This window comes from Homalodisca vitripennis, chromosome 4, assembly GCF_021130785.1.
Source record: "Homalodisca vitripennis isolate AUS2020 chromosome 4, UT_GWSS_2.1, whole genome shotgun sequence".
In the NCBI taxonomy this organism is placed as follows: Eukaryota; Metazoa; Arthropoda; class Insecta; order Hemiptera; family Cicadellidae; genus Homalodisca; species Homalodisca vitripennis.
Window position 1 is genome coordinate 50,980,144 of NC_060210.1, and position 26,439 is coordinate 51,006,582.

The 26,439-nt window shown below is 34.0% G+C and overlaps 1 protein-coding gene across 1 annotated transcript in view; it reads left to right on the forward strand.

The window, feature by feature from the left end:
• Nucleotides 1–16,222, forward strand: part of LOC124359307 (protein dachsous-like) — a 125,793-nt gene extending 109,571 nt beyond the window's left edge. Inside the window, exons 15-19 of the mRNA XM_046811936.1 lie at nucleotides 5,666–5,780; nucleotides 6,870–7,027; nucleotides 11,216–11,421; nucleotides 13,799–14,055; nucleotides 16,051–16,222. Coding sequence (XP_046667892.1) covers nucleotides 5,666–5,780; nucleotides 6,870–7,027; nucleotides 11,216–11,421; nucleotides 13,799–14,055; nucleotides 16,051–16,134 — 820 coding nt within the window. The 3' untranslated portion in view covers nucleotides 16,135–16,222. The remainder of the gene's footprint in view (nucleotides 1–5,665; nucleotides 5,781–6,869; nucleotides 7,028–11,215; nucleotides 11,422–13,798; nucleotides 14,056–16,050) is intronic.
• Nucleotides 16,223–26,439: the final 10,217 nt, after the last annotated feature.

A 26,439-nucleotide genomic window follows, 5' to 3' on the forward strand; every position in this document is an offset into this window, starting at 1 on the left:
ACACACACACACACACACACACACACACACACACACTGGTGGGACCGAATCATGGAAACACTCGACCAGTTCGGCATCCCAAAGTACCTGCAAAAGTTAGTGGCAAGCTACTTTACAAACAGAATTCTGCAGTATGAGACAGATGATGGAATCAAGAGATACAGGATCACTGGAGGTGTCCCACAAGGCTCGGTATTGGGACCGCTTCTGTGGATCATTATGTACAACGGCCTACTTAGATTGAGGATACCAAGGATGGTAACGTCCGTCGCTTTTGCAGATGATGTCGCCCTCGTAATTGTGGGAAAATATCTGGAGGACATCAAAAACCTATTCAAGGTTGGTATTTGGTAAGTACGCCCGTCTGGATGAATGAACAAGGACTCAAGATGGCCAAGCACAAGACAGAGATAGTGCTCATAACAAGCAGGAAAGAGCTCGAAACGATCACGCTGCAAGTTGGTGAGCACGAGATCGAGTCAAAACCATCCATCCGTTACCTCGGGGTGATGATCGATGCACGCCTCAACTTCAAATACCAAGTTGAGCATGCAAGCACTAAAGCAGGCAGCTGTCGGAGGGGCATTATCCCGTCTCATGCCAAACGTAGGTGGGCCAAAACCGAGACGACGAGCCCTGCTAGCGTCAGTAGTTACATCGATACTGACCTATGGGCATTGCCATCTGGGCAAGTGCACTAAAAACTGCAGGAGTGCCAGAGGATGATATATCCTGTAGGCCGACAAATGGCACTGAGAGTTACGAGTGCGTTCAGAACCGTCTCCAGGGATGCAGCACACGTAATCTCGGGAATACTGCCAATTGAGATTCTAGCAGAGGAATACAGGAGCTTATACCAGTGTAGAATCCATAAGCAAGAAAATGTAGATGACTGGAGAAAAAGAGAAAGACAGAAGAGTCTGGAGCACTGGCAAGCCCACTGGGACAACTCCGAAAAGGGTAGATGGACACATCAGCTCATACCGAGTCTAGCAGATTGGATAAATCGCCAACATGGATATCCTAGCTACTACCTGACGCAGGTACTCACGGGACACGGGTGCTTCCGTAAATACTTACACAAGTATAAACACGAGGACTCACCAGAGTGCCCAAAGTGTCGAGGGATAGAGGAGGACGCGAGGCATGTGTTTTTTCACATGTCCGAGATTTGACTTGCAGCGACGAAAGCTTGAAAGATTAAGTGATGTGGTGATTACGCCAGAAAACTTAGTAAAAGAAATGGCTCGCATCTGAAACCAAATGGAAAGCAGCAACGGACTTCTCCAGGGAAGTCATCGAAGAGCTAAGGAAGTAAGAAAAGAAAAGGAGGGAAGAGCGAGACAGAAGGGCGAGACGCCAGGCTATGGAATAGTGAAACTCTCCACACAAAAGTAGAGGAAGAGCGAAATCGCCTTAAAATGCCTTCCCCCGTGAAGTAATACCTAGCGGCAGTCCCGCGGGGGGACAAAGGCTGGGTGAAGAGAGGTTTACGTTTTAGTCGGTATGGGTCTTGGTAACCACATGGACCAAAAATCCATAGGCCAAGATCGAGCCCGGCACTACGTGCGTAAAGAGCATTTTTTTTCCTCTCTAAAAAAAAAAAAACACACACACACACTCACATATCTGTGGATATACAAGGTGTGTTCAAAAAGTATCGCGAATTTTGGGTATTATCAAAAAATTATTTATTTTATTTTGTGAATATCTATTTTGTCCCCTTCAAAGTAATCCCATGGGGATATTATACACTTGTGCCAACGTTTTTTCCAACCTTTGAAGCACTTAAAAAAATCATTTTTATGTATCTTGTTCAGCTCTCCTCCTTCGATGCCGTCTCTATCTCGTCAATCGTGGCTTAGCGTCGTCCTTTCTTGGGCCTCTTCAGTTTTCGGGAACAAGAAAAAGTCACAGGGGGCCAGATCTGGGGAATACGGTGGCTGTGGTATCATTAGTGTGTTGTCGGGTACAAGAAGCGATGTGTGAGCAGGGGCGTTATCGTGGTGCAAATCCAATTTTTGTTTTTCCACAAATTCGGGCGTTTCTGGCAGATTGCTTCGCGCTAATTGCTCCTTACTTGCAGGTAATATTCCTTATTCACCGTTCTACCTTGTGGCAAGAACTCATGATGCACCACGCCCCTGCAATCGAAAGAAAACTGTAAGCAAATCTTTCACATTCGACGAACTTGGCGTGCTTTTTTCGGTCTTGGTTCATGCGGCAGCTTCCATTGAGATGATTGAGTTTTGGTTTCCACGTCATAACCATAAATCCACGATTCGTCACCAGTTATGACCCTCTAGAGCAAATTCGCGTCGTCACGGACAGATTCCAACATCTCATTAGCAATGTTCATGCGATGCTGTTTTTGATCGAAAATTGAGCAATTTTGGTACGAATTTTTTTGGCGACCCATCTCATTCCCAAATTATCGATTAAAATCGAGTGGCACGAGCCAATCGATATGCCTATGTCCTCGGCAATTTCTCTAACAGTGATTCGACGATTGGCCAATACATTTTCTTGTCTTCATCAATTTTTTCGTCTGTTGTTGAAGTGCTCGGGTGTCCGGCACGCTCTTCGTCGTTCACATCTTCTTGGCCTTCTGAAAACATTTTGTACCACCGATAAACGTTGCTTTTGTCCAAAGTAGCTTCTCCGTATGCCACAGTCAACATTCGGAATGCATCCTGATCCACACACTCAATTTCGTTTTTTCACACAAAAATTTTGATACAGGTTCTTTGTTCCATTTTTTTGAATAGGTAAAAATCAAAGATGAACCAAAACACGTGCAAGCAAAGCAGCTGTCAACAATTAACTGAACATTCAAAATGGCCGAAATTGTCAACATAAGTGAGAGACATGTGTACCAACATAACGCCACAAAAAAATTGAAATTCGAATTTATGTAACCCGCGAAAATTCAAAATTCACGATACTTTTTGAACACACCTCGTGTATATATATATACACGAGGTGTGTTCAAAAAGTATCGTGAATTTTGAATTTTTCGCGGGAGGTTTACGTAAATTCGAATTTCAATTTTTTTGTGGCGTTATGTTGGTACACATGTCTCTCACTATATATATATATATATATATATCCACAGAATCAGGTTCTTCTATTAAAAAATTCAAGAACAAGCCATTGTATAATGGTTCTCAAAACATTTATGAATTTTCGTGTACTAAGTTCACTTCTTCAGATAAATAACTGTATAAATATTTACAACAAATATGACAGAAAAAGCAAGGAATCAAACAAGAAGAACTACCGTTATAAATAAATACAATAGGTCGGCACCTGATGGTCCATGATAGTGACATTTGTGAATAAGTAGAAAAAGTAAATTTATCTTAAATTAAGTTTCCTTGGATGTCTTGTGTGAAGGACCAATTGGTGTGGAGTTTCACTTCTATTCAATTTTAACCTTTTAGGTTTTCATTTGAATTTTCAGGGATCTTTGATGGCGTAACAGTTTCCAAATAATTTTGTTTGTGCACATTTATAGTGACTGGCTAAAGGTTTTTCTATGTCGCTATGGACAATGTCAAATCAATAGCCAGTTACTCGTATGCATAAAATATTCAATGTTAGGCTGACATACTGTTTTTTACAAGGGTTAAAATTAAATTGATAAACAAGGTTTTTTAGTGTTACATTTTATATATTTCCTTGATATGATATACTTGATTGGTTATATTACTTTATTTATTTATAATAATAACAATACAGAACATATTAAAAAGGTTATAAATTAAATTTCATATTTTTTACAAGAACTTGAGCTAGTCTGTGGCAACTGTGACTAAATTCCCTTTAAGGTACTCCATCCATAAGCCCACTACTGTTGTTCAATGGTCCCCATTGGAATGCCCTCAATTTTTTTTCCTTTTCAAGAAATTTGAAATTTTGAGAACAGCCATAATGAACATTGAGATATGTCAGGTCTGTGTTGGCTGTTGAAGGTGATATTGAGTTCTGTTAAAAAGTGCTGAATTAATATTTGATGAACCTGGCAATTTGTGATGGTAAAGAAATCTATCAAGATTTTCCCCTGAGTTCAAGGTGTTTCCTTTAGTCATTGCTGTTCACCAGTCTTCCACAGTAACATTGAGGTTTTTCTCAGGATCATAGCCATAAACCCACGTCCCATCAGTTATCTGAGTTATAACTGTTTTAAACGTATCCCAGTTGTTATTTAACAAATCCAGTTCATCCTTTATGTTTTTCAATGCAGCAAGTCCATCAACAGAAAAAGAAAAATGATGTGTAGAATACAGAGTTTTAAAATTGTACAAACTAAAATATTTTTTTGAGATGACAAGAATTTGTTCCAACTCATATACAATTATTCAATTATTTTGATTTGCTTCATGAACATGTTCGATGTTTGTTGGATTTCTGGTCATTGCAAGCATACAATATTGTGGATTACTCTCCATTATGTAACCATATATTTTTAATTCCCTAAATCACTGTATTATATGAGTTACATTTATATACTTATCCCCAAAAGCTTTGTATATTACAGACATTGTGTCTGTAGTCCAATTGCCAAATATTTTTGCAAAATGTAATCCAAAACTCTTTGCTCAAGAAGTTCAGTCATAGTAAAGTGTGATGCAAAAACATGTAATAACATATGAATCAGAATGACTGTGACTCAATGACTGAACAAAGCGCAGAGAATGTACCTCCATTCTGTACCTGGTCTGAGACAGTCAGTTGCTTGACAGTTTGTCAGCAAAGGAAATCTGTTCGTAAATTTTTTTAAACACACCTTGTATAGATATGAATTGTCAAGTTGGAATGATTTCTTTGTACAAAATGCACAATCCTACAGTACACTTAGAATGAGTGTTTGGTGCTTCTCGTTCATTTAGATGCTTGCATGTTTTATACCCACGGTAAATGTAAAAGTTTTTCCCCTTTTGTTTTGTTCCAGTTTCGCTGGTGTTCAAATGCAAGGAATAATTTGTTTCTTTTTAAAAATGATCATTATGACAATACACCATGTGTCTCAAAAAGTCCCCTTCAGTAACTTTAAGGAGTTGAGATTTTCATTGTCTTTTTAGAATGTGTATTGTACATAACCTCAAATGTTTTTGATGGATATTAAAGCAACCCTCGAACACTCCATAATGGAAGGGTAGGATAAACTCAAAAATCTTATATAAGATGACCTCAATTGAAAGGTCTAGACGAGACAAAACCATTGGTACTGAGAACTCAATTCTGACTTGTCTGTCCAAAATTGTTATCATTCCCATAAAGGGTTAAATTCCTTCTTCAGTTGGGTACAGTGTTAGATGAGTCAACTTACTGACATCTAAGTTCTTTTTTACAGGATCATCAAAACTATGTGTTAATATTATTAAAATAATCAATTAGCGTACTTACCCTAAAATCCAAATTTGTTGGTGATTGGTAAAACTTTGATTGTCTGTGCTATATAAAAGAAGAAGCAATTGGAAATCAATTTTAAATGTATATTTTTTGCTTTGCCTTTTATTATTTGTAACTGTTTTTCTTAAATTTCTGGAATAAGATTACAATATTTTAATAATTATGAGGGAAAATATTCATAATAATTATTATAATATTATAAGATTCACAGTTCATTATATGGTTTACACTAAATTTTTATTTGGGTCAGGATGTTCTCTGTGGATGACTCTGGAGAGATAAGACTGCGTGACCTGTCACTTCTTAATAGTAGCACAGCTCACTTGGTGGCAGTTGCAACGGATAATGGACTTCCTCCTCGCCAGGTAGGCATTCTCTCATCTACGCATTCATCAATGATATGCCATTTATATTGTATAAAATAACGGTAATTTATTTGGCTGTGAAATGTAGATGAGTTTTTTCATACTGATGGAGAACGTCTGATACCAAATTTAACCAACATGCTGTAAGTTGTTGTCAACCAGGTTATAAATGGAATTACCACCTAAGTGGTTTATTTTCTCTCTTTAATATTCATTATTGATTATATAAATAATTTGAAGAGATAACAGGATTATGGAAATTTGCCATCGTTAAGTGTTAAACAACATGTTTCATAAATGGAATCTGCTCTCTTCTTCTTGTGCCAAATACTAAGCCAAAAGATGGATGAAGCATTAAAAATAGATAAAGTTAACAACAAAATAGTTGTAAAAAACAAACATACCTGATCCTAGTAACATGCTTTGAGTCGCACTGAGATCTCAAAACACTGTATGGTATAACATGTTTTTGCAATAGGAAATGCATAGGTAAGAAAAAAGTTACACCAAATGGAAGAACTTAAAGAAAACAAAGGAATTACAACAAAAGAGACTAGTGGAAAGTCTAGAATTTCACTAATAATCTACATCAAAGATTTAAAACCATTTCATAATACATTGGTTATATTTTTAATTATTAATTTTAAAGAACTCTTAAAACTGTTACATTATATGTAGAATTTGTTAGAGGTAGATCATATCCTCTTTAGCCAAGAACTTAGATAGACAGTTTTACAAAGTTAAGACCAATTTAATTAGTAGTACTTAATTATGTTCCTGTAGAACAATCTGGTATTAGTGTTAAAATTATGAATCGTCAAATTTAAGCTGATCTTAATTAAGTTTTAAACTATTAAAACAACCTAATGAATAAATAATAACACTCAAAATTTAATTCTGTACCAATTCAAATTGTAAACAAAAACAAAAGGTCAGTGAAAGTAATGCCAGCCTCAATTGTTGTCTCTTACATTTTTTGTAACCTTCTTGTAATGAATAGTTTGGATCATGCTGACTAGTCATGTTTAGTTGGCAGGACCAATCATATTGTATTCTTTTTTAAATAAAATAATAAATTAAATGTTCCAGACATCAGTGCCTGTGATTGTGCATCTGCCTGAAGCTGTTGTCATGAGAGCTGGACTGTCTTGGCCAGGGTCGAGCCACACTCTTGTACTCATCTTCGCTTCTATTCTTGGTGTTCTAGGGCTCATCATCGTCATTCTCATTTTGTACATACACAAAAAGTGAGTTTGAAAAACTTTTTCAGCAACTATCTACCACTTACTTTAAAGTTCCATACCCTCCAGTACTATGGTCCACTTAGGACAAGAAGCAGAGGAAACCCCTCATTGCACTTTCTCTTTCTTTCTTAGGGACTTATTCCTGAAAGAACGTTTGTTCTTGCTTCCTAACCACTAAGATTTTCAGGATAAGTAAGGTTGGTGTTAAGGGCCTCCTGTTGAGATCCCAAGAGGAGGAGTAGTGGGCTCTATATCGAAGCTGTGTAACTTTACAAGAAGAGAGGCTGTTCCAGCCTCTTCTAATCAAAGCAGCTAGGAGAAGTTATTCCTCATTTTTATGTGGCCAACAGCCTTTAACACTAAGGGAGTTCCAACCACTCCAACAGTCATCTTCCATAGCTGACTAGGACCTTTTGATCCACCCTTTTACCCCAATATATCGACATTTGTGGTAAGTAAGGTGTGCCAATTCTGGACATCCATGGGGTTGCCCAGATATGAGTTCCACACCAATTTTCGCAGTACCCAGTGTAGGTTCTACTAGAAGGTAAAAGCAGCCAGAAGTTAACTCCTTTGAGGTCTCCCGTTTTATATTTTTTAACAAATTTTGTAATATTGAAAAAGTGAACACACTATAAACCAAAAATCAATAAAATATCAAGATAGCTGACATAGCTGGAAGATCATATCAATAATAGTCCAGCAACTTAGGGACCATCTTGTTTTAAAATCTATTTCCTAATGCAAATATAATTTTGTGTCACTAATTATCAGTGACAAAAAATTAAGTTACTGATAAAACAAAAGTAGGTTCATGTAAGAATAGACATATTCAATACTTTTTTTTATTTAAGAAAATAATATTTTATAATTGGACAGCTATACATCCAAATAATCCTTTCTTTACTCCACAAACTCTTAAATTTTGTCCTTATGCCTATTATATACCAATAACAGTTTGAAGCCTACGATGTTGCGCAGATTTCTCAATTACCATACAAAAAAGTAATCATCAGACACAAATACTAATTGCAATCAAATATATTTAAATGAATTTACCCTTTTAATTTAAGAAGACATGTATTAATTTTAGCGTATATAAGAGACAAAGTTTTCATGTCTTGAAGACAGGCCTGGAAATGGTGCACATACATTTGACACAATTTTACATTCACTGGCAAATGACAGTACTGACAGTATTTCAATGAGAGTACTGTCTATCTTATTTTGAAATTTACTCCTAGTTGTGATATGTTTTCATTTCTTTGATTTTAGCAAGGTAGGAGGACGCCAGACCACATGTTGCATAACAGGCTTTGCTGAAATTACATGCAAAGATTTCTAGTCTGTAGCTCATTTAATCATGAGATGTCCTGCGGATAGACAGACAGACAATCATACAAAAAAGAAATTTGTAAAGCCCTGCAGGCAGACAGAAGAGAAATTGTGCCAGCCGGCTGAGTTATAAGATACAATGACGCGCAGCCAAATCCTGTAGATGGACATGCACCATCATCAAACTTATTCCTGTATATGTAGAAAAGTCTAGTCTGTAATTAAAAGCTGTCCGTTCCATAAATCTTAAAACATTACAAATCAATATATCTATATTCATGCAATTAAATATTTATTATAGTTTTAGATTTTAGAAACTGACTGACTGTAAAAAACCGATGCTCACTCTAATCTCAATCATCTTAGTGTGATCCTCCATTGAATAGTTTACACAGCTAATCCTATTGTACAAATGATGGAGATTATCATATTTATTAAAGCAGTTTGTATTACAACCGTAGGCGTTTCTAAGATAATCAAATAGGATGAATGAGAAATAGGTCTCTAAAATGTTTAAAAGCTAATAATACCTATGATTGTATTAACCAATGCAATTATAGTATTCTCTAAATTCTCTAAATATAGTATTCTTGAGTTATGCTCTACAAAAACAGGTAAAATTAGAGTGACAGTTTAAAGAGTAGTTACTTTATTTATATATGTAGTTATAGTACTATTGTTTTATATGTTTACATGAATATACAAAGAAACATCTTATTATATGTCTAACTTATTGTTTATATATATATATATATATATATATATATTTTATATATATGTATATATTATGCATGTACACTTTTTAGATTGAAGACAATACTTAGATGTTTAGTAATAAGAGTGTGTGAATGTAAATTTAAATAAATAAAAGTATTTTCTGGTTTTTATTGAGCAAGAGTATGCACGGATTCTCAAAAAGAGAATCCTTAGTAAAAAATGTTATAAAGTAAGCAAGTACAATCAGCAAACTAATTGATGTATTGCACTTTCATGTTTTCGTTACTAATTCCACCATCAGCATTAATTATTATCAACACAAGCCAATGATACACAACTATTAACAACAACAGGAATTACAGCAATGTTAAAGTAAAAAAAGTATTACAAATGGGCCATTCAGTCATGTGACCAGAAGGTGCACATCGGCATTACTCATTGTCTCTCTCGCTTGATGAGTAAGAGTGAGGTAGCAGCAGTGACTGTACCCTACCTCAGTTAACATATATAAATTGTGATAGACTTGTATTTCCATGAAAAATTACTCAGAGTGACTTGTAATATACTCTCTGTTGTTATAGTTGCGTATCTAAGCAAACTAAAATCTGCTAAACAGCATAGTATAGTTCGATACTGAGTAAGTATACGAGGATGATTAGATAAGTTTGGTAATAATAGAATAAAATATTGTTTAAAAGGCAAAAACTCACTTTATTTCTCAACATACTCTCCTCACAAGGTTATACACGTACTCCAGCGAGTTTCCAGTTTTTTCAACCCATCAGCAAAGTAGGCTTTGTCAAACACTGCAAAATAGTCTGTCACAGCAGCAGACACTTCCTCACTCTTCCCACCAAGCCAGATTTTCTAGTTTGGGAATAGGAAGAATGGAGAGCCAAATCTGGTGAATAGGGTGAGTTAGGAGCCAATTTTCGAATCCCAAGTCGAGCCCTTTTGCCATTGCAATAGCTTCTGTGTGGGCTGGAGCATTGTCCTGGTGAAACAGCACCTCCTTCCGTGCCAATCTTGGACGTTTTTCAATGAGTTCCTGTTTCAAACGATCAAGCAGAGCAGCATAATAGGGCCTAGTTATGGATGTGCCTTTTTCCAAATAATCTATCAGGATTATACCCTGGGAATCCTAAAAAACAGTGGTCATCACCTTTCCAGCTGACAAAACAGTCTTCGCCTTTTTTGGTGCACTCTCCCCATTCTTCGTCCATTGTTTAGTCTGTTATTTGATCTGTGAAGTGTAATGGTGGATCCAAGTTTCATCCCAGTTATAAAACTGTGCAAAAATCCTGACTGGAAAGTGTGAGATTCTGAATAGAAATGTTATTTCTTTTTCGTTTTTCGTCCAAAGTGAGCAGGCACGTCACACATCACACACAGATCTTCTTCATGGCCAGTTTTTCATGGAGGATGCAATGCACTTGTTCAGTTGAGATGCCTAAAATGTTAGTTATCTCACAAACTTTTAATCTTTGATCTTCCATTACCATATCATGCACCATTTTTGATGGTTTCCTATATGGTGACTTCAATGGGTTTACCAAAGCGTGCTTCATCTTTTATGCTTCTCTGATCACATTTAAGCTCATTGATCCAAAAGTAAATAGTCTTCAATGTTGGTGGAGAATCCACATGTTTCGATCCAACTCGGATTTGATCTGTTTAGCTGTTCTACCTTTCAAATAAAAATGTTTAATGACCGCACAAAATTCATTTTTCTCCATCCTAAGGAACTAACTACGCAGTTACCACTTCAGCTGGCGGTCAACAATCAACTAACAGCTGCCGTTCGAAACTTGCTGTAATATCCGTGGAAATATCAGACTTACCAAAAACAGTGCAGGTTCTCAAAATTTCCCACTTTTTCATACAAATTTACCAGACTTATCAAACCACCCTCATATCTCTTCAGTTTAACACATGTTAGGATCTTTATAATTTGTATCAGTTGAGGAGGAGAGTCGGTTACAACTCCCAAAATGCCCTCTGGATATGTCTTTGGACACAATAACTATGAACTATTTGAATTAAGTAAAAAAATCCAGTGGTTTTGGTTAAATAAAATTACTATTTTATATTATTAAATTGTAAAGTTTTAAATTAATTCATAAATTATTTGTGTTCCAGTAAACAGCCAAAAAACAGCAAGGATGGTAAAACAGTCAGCCCAATTGAGCCAGAAAAGCTGCCACCCAATGCCAACAACCAGACAACAGAAAATGGTAACTTACTGAATGGGAATAAGGTGGAAAATCCAGTTTTTAATCCAACGCCAAACATCATCGAAACCACACTTCCACCAATCTCATCACAGTACACAGCCACAGTCAAAAGTGGGTTTCAAACAATTATTTAATTTTCTACTAACATAGCATAATTTTCAAAACTAACATTAATTGTTTTACTCAGTATTATTATAGAGTATGCACCTGAATATTAGAAGTTTAAAATTAATAGTATTTGCATTACTTTTAAAACTAATTAAAATGATTGTGCATTATTAAAATTATATTTTGTTCTAAAATGAACTGTAGTAGCATTTAAATAAAATTTAGCAGCATTCAAAAATAAATATTTATAGAATTTAAATAAAATTTAACAGCATTCAAAAATCTTAACAACTATCTTAATAACCATAAATCTCAAATTCATCCTCTGTTTCATATGGAAATTTATATCCATTAAAACAAAATACCTACTTTATTTGTAACATGTTCTTGACTGAACAGTGTATCACTTGCATGTTCTCTAAGACCTATTATTGTCAGGAAACCTATAATTGTAACCCTATATATTAGTAGTTATAAGCATAAAGTCTTAAAGAATGTAATTTTATTAATAGAAACAATTAATTACTTTTATACAAGTTTTTGCTCATAACATTTCAAATAATTTGATTTTAATTCAAACTATCACACAATTTTGCTATGATCCTTTAAATTCTTGATGTGTTCTAAAATCTTTAACAACACATAAATAACATAAACAAGTTGTTACAATTTAAAAAAGCAAAGAGAGATGTAACTGTGAATTATATTATTGCAGCTGAATACTTACTGATCTTTAATTTTTCTGTTCTAGTTTATCTGACATTTTTTTCCAACCAATGTACGTTTTAAAATAAAATATTGTATATTGCATTCACCCTTATTTACTTTTACAACAATAAACACAGATAGAACCAAACAATAATAACTAGAACAAAATATAAGACACTAATTTTACTTCTTTATTTACATATACAACAAGAATGTTATTGGTGTCTGGAGAACTCATTATCACTATACACTGAAACTTTATATCAGGCATATATTGATTTACAGTGGCGTAACTACGAGGAGGAATGAGAGGTATAGAACCTCACCAAAAGTCCCTAAAAAAGATACTTATAACAGCAATCCAATTTGTTTGAAATACAGCACCTAAATGGTTTATTAAGAATTAGTCATATCTAATTTATTTATTTATGCAATTTATTCCATACTCTTCCTCTCCTTTGGAGCAGTCTATACCACAGAGTCATCCCCCCAAAGCGGAGTCCTAGTTACACCACTGCTGAATAATGAATTTTATGTATATCTCAATCTGTTATTATTTAGCATTTAGTGTTATATGTTTTAAAATATCAGAACTTTGGAAATATTCTGACATTTGGTATCTACTACCTCTTTCCATTATATATGAATAACATATTCCTTCATTCACCTACTACTAAAAATATTTTGCACGAAGCTATGAATTTGGAGTGCTTTGAGAAGTTCAGATTTTAAATGCCTTTTCTCCAGAGTATGGAGGACAATTATTATGATTAATAATATTTTACTTCGTTTTACATTAGCTACTTAGGGTTAGAGTGACACATGGGTAGAGCGTGTAAAGTCACATGTATGTCTGCAGCAGTGAATGTGTTAAAATTCAAATTCTATTATACATTTACTATTGGTAATTGCAAGCGTTTGGCAATCATTCTCACTGTTCATGTAGAAAAATATCACGCTGGATATTGTTATTTGAGCATGCTCCTCAAAGTATTATCCTGTATCTTACTCTACTTTCAAGTAGTGCATGATGGTGGCTTCTGGAGTACTGAGAATGTAAAACATACCACCTAGTAGATCGCCCAATGTTAGTCTAATGGACAATTTGGGTGTAAACTGAGGTTGTGACTAGGTTTTTATTCCTTCCAAATATGGTGTGTTGTTTTTTATTCATTAAATACAAGATTGTTTCTATTCAGTATTGATATGTCATATTAATTCAGATGCATGTATTGAATTCAAAGAGCAAAAATGAATTGTCAGACACAATAGTGTCATCAGTATCCATGACTGAATAATCTTATGACTCAATGATGTTATGCTGGTTATGTGTAAACAATATAAATAGAACAGGACCTATAACAGAGCCTTGGAATACTCCTCGAGTCATATCCAGCGTCTAGGATGTTATTGTACTGGTATCTTCACTAATTATTATTGGTCAATCTAATGACTTTGGAGTGTGATCTCTTCACAATATTTAATTACTTGAGCAGTCTGATTGTGTCTAAGGATGGAGTTATTAATAAAGTAAAATGTCTTATATAAAGAGTACCGGTTTACTATTATCTAGTAATTTTTACTATTTTCCTCATCTGTCTCACAGTTTTCCAGTTGTGTAGCTGAAAATGTGCAGGAATAAATATTAATAAGTAATATTTAAATTGTACAGGTATTATGTCAAGAAATACCAACACAAGATTAAGCCATGCCGGACCAAAGCGTGTCTCCAACCACCAGGTGGCTGCTCATAGTGCCAACAAGCAGAAGGTAGCCCCTGCTCCCCCCACTGTTCCCCCCCAAACCTCATCACGGTCCCCAAGTCCGCACAGCAACCACAAGATAACGTGGCCTGCAGGCTCCATCCCCCGCCGTGTCAAGAAACTCAGCTGGGATGACGAGAGTGACTCGGGCCACAGAAACAATAAGGTGTGCCATATAATTTGTTGTTACATATATTAAGACATTGTATCATTATTTGTCTCAGAATAAAATTGGTCAGAAAAAAGGAGCTCCTTAATTTTTTACAGCTAAATTATTAACATTTCTTTACTAATGAAATATAGGAAAAAATATTAAAGTGGTAAATTTTTTACAAATGGGATTTTTGTGAAAATATCTATTTCAGTTCTCTTTCTGAATCTAAAACGTAGCTTTTGGAGTAGTCTAAAAAGTAAGTTCATATGTGTATAAATATTTACTCTAGGAATGGCCCGTGGTAGTCTCATCTCTGAAATTCTAAAATTCTAGAAGAAATAATAAAACAGTTGTACATAATATAAAATAAATAGTAACATTACAAAGAAAGCTTTCTTAAGTTTTTTTTCACAATGTTATAAATGGTCTATATGAGCCCCAGAGGTTACATAGCAGACATTTCGAAAATCAAGTTCTGACGAGACCATTAGAGGATTCTTGACAACACTCTCTATATAGCTGTATTGCCTTAATTTTAAGAGATTCAATGTTAATGGGAGAATAACTTAGAGATTCAATGTTAATGGGAGAATAACTTGATTTTTAACCTAGAAACTTAATCCTCATGGAATCTTTAATTCTTCAGTTTATAATTTTATACATTTTTTATTTTAAAATTTATTTAAATTAATTTTTTTAAACCATTTCAATAATTTAGGTTGCATATTTATTATTTCTATCCCATTATAAATACCAATAAAAATGTACGCATCTAAGTCATTCATACCCTTTTTAACAGATTATTAACTGTTGAATTTTTTATTTAATCCTTTATATGCATCTAAAAACTTATGGTAATAGAAAATTGTAGTATAATTAATTTCTATAAAAATATTTTAGTAAAGAGCATTTAGCATGCTTTAAAAAAATATGCTTTTTAATAGAGCATTAGTCAAGTAACACAAAATGATACAGTCTTTGCATCTTGGCTGACATAACCTCTAAAACTGGGATAAAGGTACACCACTACATGTTTTTAATGAGTTGTTCCTCATGAGGCAATCAATGAGTGGACTCTTCTCATATCACCCAATAGCTTAGTTTGGGTTCCAGTTCCACTCTGTTCCAGTCAAAACTGGCGAGGGACAGCCTTCCCTCATGTCCAGGCTAGCAGCAGCCTATAACACTAAGGAAGCCCCACAATCACAAAGAATCATACTCTGCAATAGACTAGACCTTTTTAATCCACCTTATTATCAGAATATCTTATCATATGCTGTTAGTGATGTGCCGCTTCTGGACATTCATAGGGATCTGGACCTCCAAATCATCTTTGCTGTACTCAATGTTGATTCAACTACTATCACAGATATAATATCCTGTGATAGTAGTGGTCATTGGAAGATATTCTCATCTCCGAATCCATTTTTGGATAAATGGTATTAATTTGAAAGGAAAGTGTGTTTGAGCCCTGAAGTAGGGGAATGAAATAATGTCTTGAGTTCCAATAAGATAATTCAATCTCCATGCCAGCTCCAGGGAATATAAAATATGCATTTAAAATTATATGTCAAATAATATCTCTAGTTTACTTGTCTTGGTAATCCCTGTATCAATAATAATTAATTAAAGAATGCATAGAGAGGATACATAAAACTCCTTTCAAGATTTTCTTTATAAAGAGATGTTTTACCGTCTCTTATCATTATGTATTATTGTCTGTGCATTTAAATAGTATATTTAAATACATGTTGAGTGAACTCTTATAGTAATTTTGAAATTTAAATAGGTCTATATTATGTTAAGTAAGTGTTTAAACTATGGCTATACAAAGTTAAACTCAATATTGGTTCAGTAGTTTTGCATGTTGGAAAAAATTCACGTTTTCTTACTTACATAATTATTTTCATACATCCACCTAAATTATCATATTCATATTGTTATCAGGATTAGTAATTTATTTAAAATTTTGAACACAACAATTTCTAAATCATGTTTCTATTTCAGACGGAGCTAGATCCAGATGTGAGTGTGACACCACTGGCTGCTGAAGTCAGAAACGACCAGCTCAATCTGACTGTCTACTTCTAGTTCCGATCTCACCTCATCAACGAAGGTCAATTGTACAGATGTATTTGGATATAAATAGTTATAATAAATAAACATTATTTTCTAAGTATCTAGTGCTGCTTTATTTTACCAAATTCTGTGACTTTTGGTACAACATATAGGAGCGGTTCCATTGTGAAACAATCTCTGGAATTACTATTTTCTATATTTTACATATAACGTAATTAGAGTGGACTAAAACTTTGGAAGAGAAACAGCTGCTATGGTTAATATGTGATAAATTTGATAATTTCTTGGTTAAACTAGAGTTCTGCATAGTTAGTTTCAAATCTACATTAAGTTCATGAGATAAATAAAAAAATCCACATTAAGGTGTGCTTTCTAAAAGACCATGTCGTACCTTGAATGCATCAATTAGATGGATAAGGATATTTACTTTGTATCTTGACTGGATAGAAAAGGCTTCTTAGAACGGTTACAAGTAATCTTATTTTGCATTTCTCACTCTTATGTTTCTGTGATGTAAAGTTGTATAAGTTGATGCTGCATGACTGCTCTTTTTGTACTTCAATTCAAAAATAGTTCCAGCTGTAAAATGATGTGTCATTAGCCTTTTTCAACATTTTCATTAATTATGTGTCTCTTTTTACAATAATTAGGTAATTTACGTTATTTAGATTGATTCTTGACATATTATAAAGGCTGTAATTACAATTGTTAGCTGTTGACATCCTTTAGTCAGCCTGTGTTTTAATTAGTTTTAACCCCAATCCATCCTAAAGAGTAGACTTATGTGGTTGTCTCTGATGTGTGCATATATGAGTGTTTAGTCTTTTAAATATTGATCACACATAATTAAAAAAATGTACCAGCATGATTCAACAGTGGCTCTGAAATTCAATCTGTGGTGCAAATGTGGCAAAAGAGATCTCAGTGACTGCCATTTGGAGGTCTAAAACTTTAGGAATGTAGAGTAGCAAGACAGGGTGGATTTTGTCCAATCTCCAGCATCTCAGGATGTATGTTTTATCTTTCTGTCTAGATGAGGGTTCCTGATTATACTGGAGACCATAAGAATCAGGCCATAATGTAAATAAAATGAGATGAAGTTCATAAATGGTCGTTTATCCAAATGCCAATCTCAGTGTAAAGAAACTGTTAAAAGATTTGAATTAAAAATTATTTTCTGGCAGTGTAGAAAACTATTAAACACTGTAACAAATTCTGCACTCTACCATCGATAATATTAAATAACTAGGCTTGAAATCCAATATTTATTAGAAATTCAAGAAAGGATATTTAATCACAGTCATTAACTAGATTTTCTTCACATCGACCTTCTCAAATTTGTATAAAGAAATTATCCATCAAAAACTACAAACATAGAGCAATAAAAGCAGTCTACTTACTCAAACACAGCATGGCTCTAATAAAGGTACATTGACATAGGCTATGTATTATTAGGCTATTATGTTTAAACAGTGACAAATGACCTTGGACAGAGAAAACTCCCAACAGCACCCTCCTAACGTTCTTTGAAGCTTTCAAATCAAAGTTTGCCAGAATCGCTATCTCGATTATCACAGGGTGTGAGACTTTAGCATACTGGGAAATCTCCATGAACTTTTTAAAAATTACATAGCTGGTTAACAGCAAATGGTAGAACTTTGGTATACAAACAAGCATTGGAACACAATTATAAACAGGTGCTAAACCAGTAAGTTCTTTAAACATTTTGAAGCTTACTTAAGTTATTGCCTTGTTCCTGTTAGGACAACTTCTGCAACAAAATCAAAGAATCCTCACTAAACAGAAGAAAGTAATTAAAACCCTGGCCAGATTCCAGAGATTTGACATCTGCCAAAAGAAGTTTTCAATTTGGGTTGTTGTTTATACTTAATAGAAGTAAGCCTTGATATATAAGAGGAGAAACCAAAATACAAATGTGTTTAATTCTCCAATCGTGAAATTTAAGAACAAGCAGAAGAAACAAGATTTTAAGATAGAACTTATTTGTAGGATGATTGAACAACCATTTTATTCTATTAACGGATTTTTACAATATAACATTGACTACCTACCGTAATCTAGACACAGTTAACATATTATATACATAATAGTAGTTACCTACAGTTTTGAACACAATTTCTTTTTGAATAACAGAGAGCTTGTAGTCATACCCTTTTTAAATGGTGTAATGTAGACCCCTAAGATAACTGAAGGTCACTGGTAGATATTTCATTCTCCTAATACATTCCAGAATTAAAATAGTTTAAGTTTAAGGATGTTTTGTCCCATAAACTTGTAGAGTGCAACAATAGACTCATTTGAATGTCTCTGTAACAGTGCATCATATTTAATTGAACAGCTCCAAAAATTTCAGTACGGTAACACTTGAAATTATGTGGAGGAATAACGATTTGGATTGAAAATTCACCACCAAACAGGTAAATAAATGTTAAATCAGCATCAGCAAATCATATATAGACCCTTAAAGTGGCTACTTTCAGTCTCTTTATTTAGTTTTCAGATGGTGCTATAACCATTTTTATGAGATTTTTTGAATACTCTGAGCATTTGGAAATATTTAAAACTAATGACCTTTAACAACTATTAGTTTAATTTTGTATGTGTCTGATGATTGGATTTTGGTGTATCTAGCAAGGAAAATTATAATATAATAAAAAAAGTATTGTTCCAGTTTTGGTTAAAGTCCACGTAACCGTGTAACGTAAAGCTATAATGCAAACATCAGCATCTGACATCATGGCAAAATCAACCATGTAAAGTTAGCTAGGAATAGCTGGTTGCTCAAGAGATAGGCAGAAAATCTGTATAGAATTAAATAAGCTTGATACTGAAAAGATTCAGTGGAAACAATTAAAGTGACTGGAGAATTAGAAATGCATAGTGGGAAAACCAAGGTGGCAATTCCACTGAACATAATAATACCTACTTGCACATTGGCCATGGCTCTCAATGTGCTGGAAACTAATCTCCTTTATTGTGCACAGTTAAAGCATGGAATTGGGTTTAGTTATAGTAAATGTATTGAATATTTTATAGGTACTAAAATTAAAATGGAAAAGAAAATTTAGTATGTATTCTTATTGTGTGTTTCGAATTCATATTATTTATTACTGATTCCAGTGAAGATTGTAAGAAGTAATTTTGTTTAATGATTGCATATGAAAGATTGAGATAGACTGTTGTGCGTTATATTTTGTGTGCATAGATCCAGAACATAATAGAGCATCATTACTTAGACAGCTAAATGCTGTTAAGTACCCCCAAATTTCAAATGATCTTTGTAAGAAATTCTCATCTCATCTACATTGTCATACTGCACCAGGAAAAGAAGCAAGTGACGTCTAACAGGAATAATATTGAGCATCATTATTTAGATGGTGAGCAATCATTGAATCAGGAATCGCCAGTGTAAGGAATGTTCATCTGTGTTCTCTACATTGTTTTAATGCCTATGAAAGAAGCAAATAAAAATTCATTAATAGGCTCTGAAGCGTATGATTTCATATGTAGATAAGATAGCAGACTGTTACTATGACTAAATATGAAAGGACACTTATCACTATCAGAAGCACATAATTAAGATTAGTTAATTGTATACTAAAATTATGCAATTTCTCCAAGATTAGCGGGGGAGCAAGCAATTTCGTCACTTATAATGTTTCATGAAGTCTGCAATAGATCACAGTAACTGGAACCATCAGTTTTTGAGATTTAGAGAAGATGTAGCAGTTTTTATATCATTGATGAAAGCTGACAGATAGGATATCATTCTTATAGATATCCTTGTCTTATCGGTGTTAACTTAAAATCTTTTGTAATTTCATTCAGTAGTTTTTAAGATTTCAGTAGTGTTTTGCTAAGAAGACAATGGAGTGAATCTTAAGGTGAGATAGTGAATTTGAAGATAAAGTGTTGTTCTGACAGGCAATTTAACACCATTTTATTTAGCAATTTTTGAAATAGGTACTAAATTGGAATAAATTCAGGGCTTCTGAGAGTTTTGTATATTTCAAACTAAAATGAGATATATTTTAAAATGATCTAATTTCATAAATGACGGATTATGAGCTGTTGTAGTTAAAAACTCATACCTGGCATACCTCCGTAGCTATGAGCTCTTGTATTTTTCCATGTGACCGATGCTCAAGATTTAATCCCTCCATAACCACTGACACAAAATAATATAAATAAGGTTGAATGCTTGTGATTAAACTGTGTAGTTTTAAAACATGTTTCTCAGCAAACAAAAACCTTTAGGTTAACAATGTTAAACATTTTAAACATAAAATCTAAAGTGTTAGAAATATAGTGTGATGGAATATCCGGGGAACATTTTATGGTTAGTCTGGGAAACATGTAAATCATGCCTTAAGGGCACCTGATTATCATGACAATTTTAAATTATTCATTTAAAAATGGTATTTGGTAACAAGATTAACATAGTTCAGGAAAAATACTTAAATGCTTTTCCATGCATGTACGTACTACTATTACGTATACTATTATAATAAATCATTAAACTTAATCTAAAATGTGTCAAGACATTGGAATATCTTTCAGTGACCACCACTTATCTCAGGACTGTTTGGAATGCCATTTTAAAAATAATATGCTCATGGTGTCCCTGTTTTTCAAAATAATATTGCGTGCGAGGCCGCGGATAACTGCTAGTCATTTATAAGCGCTAAACACTATGCATCTACGTTTCTTAGCGCAATTTATGTTATTCACGAGTCTAAAATAAAGGGATTAACTGCAAAGCATTGCGTAAAGCGTAAATAAAACTATAGAACCTAAGGACGAGTTTAAATCTCTGTACAGAGCATTTTAAAATTCCATTGTAACTTTTGAGTGCTAGCCTAAATTCATACCTATTGTTGAACTATTGCCTGCTACAATATTGTTGAACTACTGAAGAGAAAATACCATCGAGCATGTAAAGGAGCAAGAAGCGTGGTAGTGATACCAAATTAGACACAATAATTAATTTGTTGGAATTCGGACTTTCTCCTTACATGAATAGCCTAAAATGGGAAGTAAACTTGTCATGGCCGGAGAATGACAAGATCTGATAATCGTCGGTAATCACGTTTATTAAGGGTTACGGTGTATGAAAGGGCAGAAGCTAATGAAGATACACGGAGAGGAGAGGCAGCGCGGCGGCACCAAGCTAACATTCCTCTCAGTGTAATGTCTCTTGGTCTCTGGTGAGGTGAGATACCTTCACGGGGGTTCGTTATCTCGGGCCGTCTCACAGACCTTGCCGCACCTCGCAGTCGTCAGCTGTTCGTTCAGCGATCGTCAACAAGCATCTCTGTTGTCATAGGGCGTGCAGCTGAGCATGTCACAAACCTTGACCACTTGGAGATATTTTCCTTGTGATCGATCAAGATCAAACTTTTTGGAGAAAATAATATATTGATTGAATGAAAAATGAATGAATGAATGAATGAATATTTATTTATTTCCTCTCTCATAGTTACAAAGATCTCAACATACATGCAAAAACAGGAAATGATCTCCACATGGGCATAGCCTGTGTGTGGAGATCGAGACGCCATCAGCAGCATGAATATGTACTCATCAACATAAAAAGTAATGTAAATCTTCAATCTTCATTCTTATTGATTGACAATATGAATGAACGCATAGGTACAAGCTAATCATTAGACGATCATGCTTGGGAGCTTCAGTGTTTTATATGGTGTAGAATACAAATTATACGAATAAATACCAAAGAGCCTAATACTTTTTAATGAGGCAATACTTTGGTTTTGCAGTGCAAAAATTGCAGAGTGGACGAAGATAACGATACTGAATTCACATTTATTTGTTTTGTGGATTGTTCAATAATTAATTTAATTTATGTTAAATATCTGTCTGCGTATCACATGCCAATTTATCTCCAGTTTTTGCCAACTTTGTCATTTTTACCAAGGTGAACTGTGAGTGATGGAAGGAATTATAGACATAGTACAGAAACAAAATTATTTACTTGGTCTTTAACCAAAGCATGCATAATACAATAAACTTTTTTAGTGATGTTAGAAATTATCTCTTGCAAGTTAGTTCCATCAAGTAGAAAAAATTTATGTTCTTAGTATCATAACTATGGTTTGATATTGAGTCTATATTCTAATTTGGAATTTGGAATATTTATCCTAATCGACATTAATAAAAAATCAGGCACTAGAAAGAAAATATATAATAAGTCTTATGAGGAGAAAAACAAAATTATCAGACATTTCTTTTTAATTAATTGTGTTAATACAGCACTTTAAAGATTATTGTATTCATTCCTGCTGGTAAATAGAGTATCTCTTACCGAGCCACTTATTTTACATCAATCGCTAATATTAATCTGTTTACAAAATAAGAAACAACATCGGTATTATTTAAGAAAAAAATAGTAAATAAAGGTCTTTATCGGGGTTCCTTACGTAGTTTTTCAAAAGGAAACTTAACTATATACCGTATTTAAAATTTATTGTTATTTTAAAATTATATGTTTGAAAATGGCAGAGTACCACAAAGTTTCCACACTGCTTGTTTTCCGCTATACAATATTGGGACATATTGATGAAAAGACCTATCGAGTTTTGTTTTGTTTTGTTGTAACAAACTACATAAGTTAATCATAAACAAATTGCTTTATAATAGAAATTACAAATAAGCGAGTTTCCATGGTTTATTTATCTAATAAATGAAATATTTATAGAATTAAATGTGTACTGGGCCATGAACTAATACTTTATAGTATAATATAAACATTTAAATAATGATTAGTATATTCAGGCAGAAGCACAAATTAAGGAACATTTCTTCCGGAACCTAACTTCATATTATAGAATTAAATGTGTACTGGGCCATGAACTAATACTTTATAGTATAATATAAACATTTAAATAATGATTAGTATATTCAGGCAGAAGCACAAATTAAGGAACATTTCTTCCGGAACCTAACTTCATATTATAGAATTAAATGTGTACTGGGCCATGAACTAATACTTTATAGTATAATATAAACATTTAAATAATGATTAGTATATTCAGGCAGAAGCACAAATTAAGGAACATTTCTTCCGGAACCTAATTTCATATTGGACCTCCAAAATTACATTGTGTATTTTCTGTACCTTTAAAGGACCAATTTTGAAACCGTTGGAAATGGAATAAACGTTAAGCCTTGAACTGACAAAGTCCTAATTTACGTCTTTACCCACCGTACAAATCAATGCATATTACTGTTTGGGTCCGTGTACTGTAGTATAAACGGGCTTTAACTCTTAAAAGATTTTATTATGGTCATGATTCGATAAAATAACTTGTAGAGCATAAAATAAACATAAATAAAGTTGTTGTTTTTAATAGAGAAGAAAAAAATGCAAAACGGGCGTTTGGATCTGGAACACATATATAAGAGAATCACCGATCCCGTCAACTTCCACCCAAGCCAAACACCATTAATTTAAGGTGGGACTTATCACCGGCTTTACCATAGAGTAGTGACTCTCATAAATATAGGCCTACACCAGACCGCAAAAATCCCTATCGTCAGGCGCGGGAATCGAATCTGTGACTACAAGAGTAACTTTTACGCGTCAGAAAGTACGAGCACAACTCGTAGCGTCTACAGCACAACTATCCTGATTTGATGTCTTCTACGTGCCGATTGGTCAATAAGAACACTCGCTGTTGGTTTTAGATTCAACTGAGTTGCAGGCCAGTTCTAGGGTTACTCGTATTTTAGTGGAGTATAAGTTTATAAATATCATGATAGGGGATCAAAATATAACTCTTTTTGTTTTAAAACGATCACAATAATTCCAAATGATTGGAAAATAATTACCTGAGTTATAAAAGGTGTTGCCCATCAACGAACCACTATAAAAACCGCTATATCAAGCTTCGTTTCATATGTCCCGGGGTCAGAAGGCAAAGGCCGAGAGTAAATAGCGTAGACAACGAGACGGTAATGTCCCGTAAAGAGGCGTAGATCACATGTGTAAGATATGCACTATAAAGCTATGCTAAAACACTTAACTCAGTCATTCACTGGTAAGTGTATAAGCCCATTTGCAGTTCCCGCCACATCTTGAACCTTACTGTGTTCGACAATGATTTGTTTATTTTATTTTAATTTATTTATTTAAAATTTATTTATTTTTTTCCAATTAATCATTTTTATGGTTTGTGATATACATGAATACACAATTACAAATGTTAACTACAAACATGCAGTGATGACAATAAGACACATATGCGTCAATGAATGTAATCAACAGTACCACCAACAACAAACAGCAACAACATTATTCAGTAATGATAATAAGTATAGTAAAAAAATATAAAAATAATAATGACAGTATAACATGTAATATTTTTATAGTTCAACATTAAAATAATATGCAATGCATAATAACAATGTGAGATAACAAGAATGTGTAATGGGCTAAACTACAGAATTAATGAAATAGATGGAATAAGCTCGCTGAGCTGTTAGATTTGGAGGCGGCAAAATTACACATTTTATTTATCATATTCATAATAAAATATTTACAAAACATTAAAACTGTTATAATATGTTACGTTACATAACTCATGGGCCATTGTCATATAAAGTTGTTTGAATGGGGACGGTGACGTAACTTTTCAAACAAACAAAAACACAAAAATCCTCGGAACGTGCGATCCGATTAAAACCACACTTTTTGTAAAATACGTGGAATGAATGTATATGAGTATATAATTTTAGAATTATACGAATAAATGCTGTTTACAATTTACCTTATATTAACTTTTATTCTTGACCAGGCCATTCAGAAAATTGGGCATTGGTTTTGCTATGAAGCTATGAAGGTTATCTTGGGCGGTTTAGTTTTTAATACCGTTTAATTGTTAATTTGCCGGGAAATGTGTTAGGATTCACTTTCAACTAAAACATCTATACATTTCGTTATAGTTTGTAAGGACAGTTCCATATATTAATCAGTTCATAAACAAGTAAAACTGTCAATAGTGAAGTTTGGAAAACAGCGTACATGGAAGCTCATGAATAAGTATTTAAAGTGTTTAAAGTATTTTTGATGAAAATCTTTTTGCGGTTTCACCTGTTGTGGTTCCAACTGATTGATGTATTGGAAGGAACCTTTACGGTTGTGCTGAAATGTTTCCGAACATCGCTAAAACTCGGGATTGTCACCAGGTTGTTATTTAGTGGGTTCAATAATGGACATTGTCAGGGATCATTATTACTAATTATTTGCAGACTACAGTTTTAAATTTTCAATATAAATTTAAAGCCTCGCTATCAAATATTTACGAAGAGTGTTGTGCATACATGAGTAATATTCCTCTAGTTCTCGCGATTCGGTATGAAAACAATAAAACCAGATTCGTGTGTCTGATACCTATTTAAAGAGTTTATTTTGAGGTTTTTTTGTCGCCGACGTTTTTTGGACATGTTCAGACGAACATACTCCAGATTTCAGGACTCATGTTCGTGTCAGCGTGAGTGAGAGGAAGGTAAACTGGAGCTTAACTTAAATCCACCATAGCTTCTTTCCTATGTCTACAAAGTTCCATATAAATCCGCTGTATCGCTTACGAGATTTCGTGATGAGTCAATCAGTGCCATTTAGCCCTTATATATGTATGTAGATTATATCAACCAAAAACAACTTACTAACTCCATGAAAATTATTCATAAATTATATTCAAAACTATAACACATCAAATTCCCAACGTTGAGTTTTCTACCGAGCGACAATGTAATAGACGCAAGCCTAGTATCACATGCTTCTAACACTGCGTAGTAGCAGAGTGGTGAACATTTCCCATAGATACAACCTATTGATTGGTATATCCCACACCCCATCTCATTGTAGCACAGGATAGGATATTTTACCGGATGTTAGCGGCATTTAAATTAACCCTGGCCTACCTTAGATGAGTATTAGTGTACTTAAGTTTTCTAGTTGCATACTGCTAGTCACATTACGCAATAGGATGTTGGTTAACAACCCCAACCACCCTTAAGCTTTACTGCTAGTGTACGGAAGTTAGCTAGTTCCACACCACTAATTTCATTGCACATTAGGATGTTGGTAAACCTCCTGCAAGTTTTACTATTAGCGTATTGAAGTTGGCTAGTTCCACATCGATAATTACATTGCACAATAGGATGTTGGTCAACCTTCCGCAAGTTTTACTATTAGCGTACGGAAGTTGGCTAATTCCACATCGCTAATTACATTGCACAGTAGGATGTTGGTCAACCTCCCTCAAGTTTTAC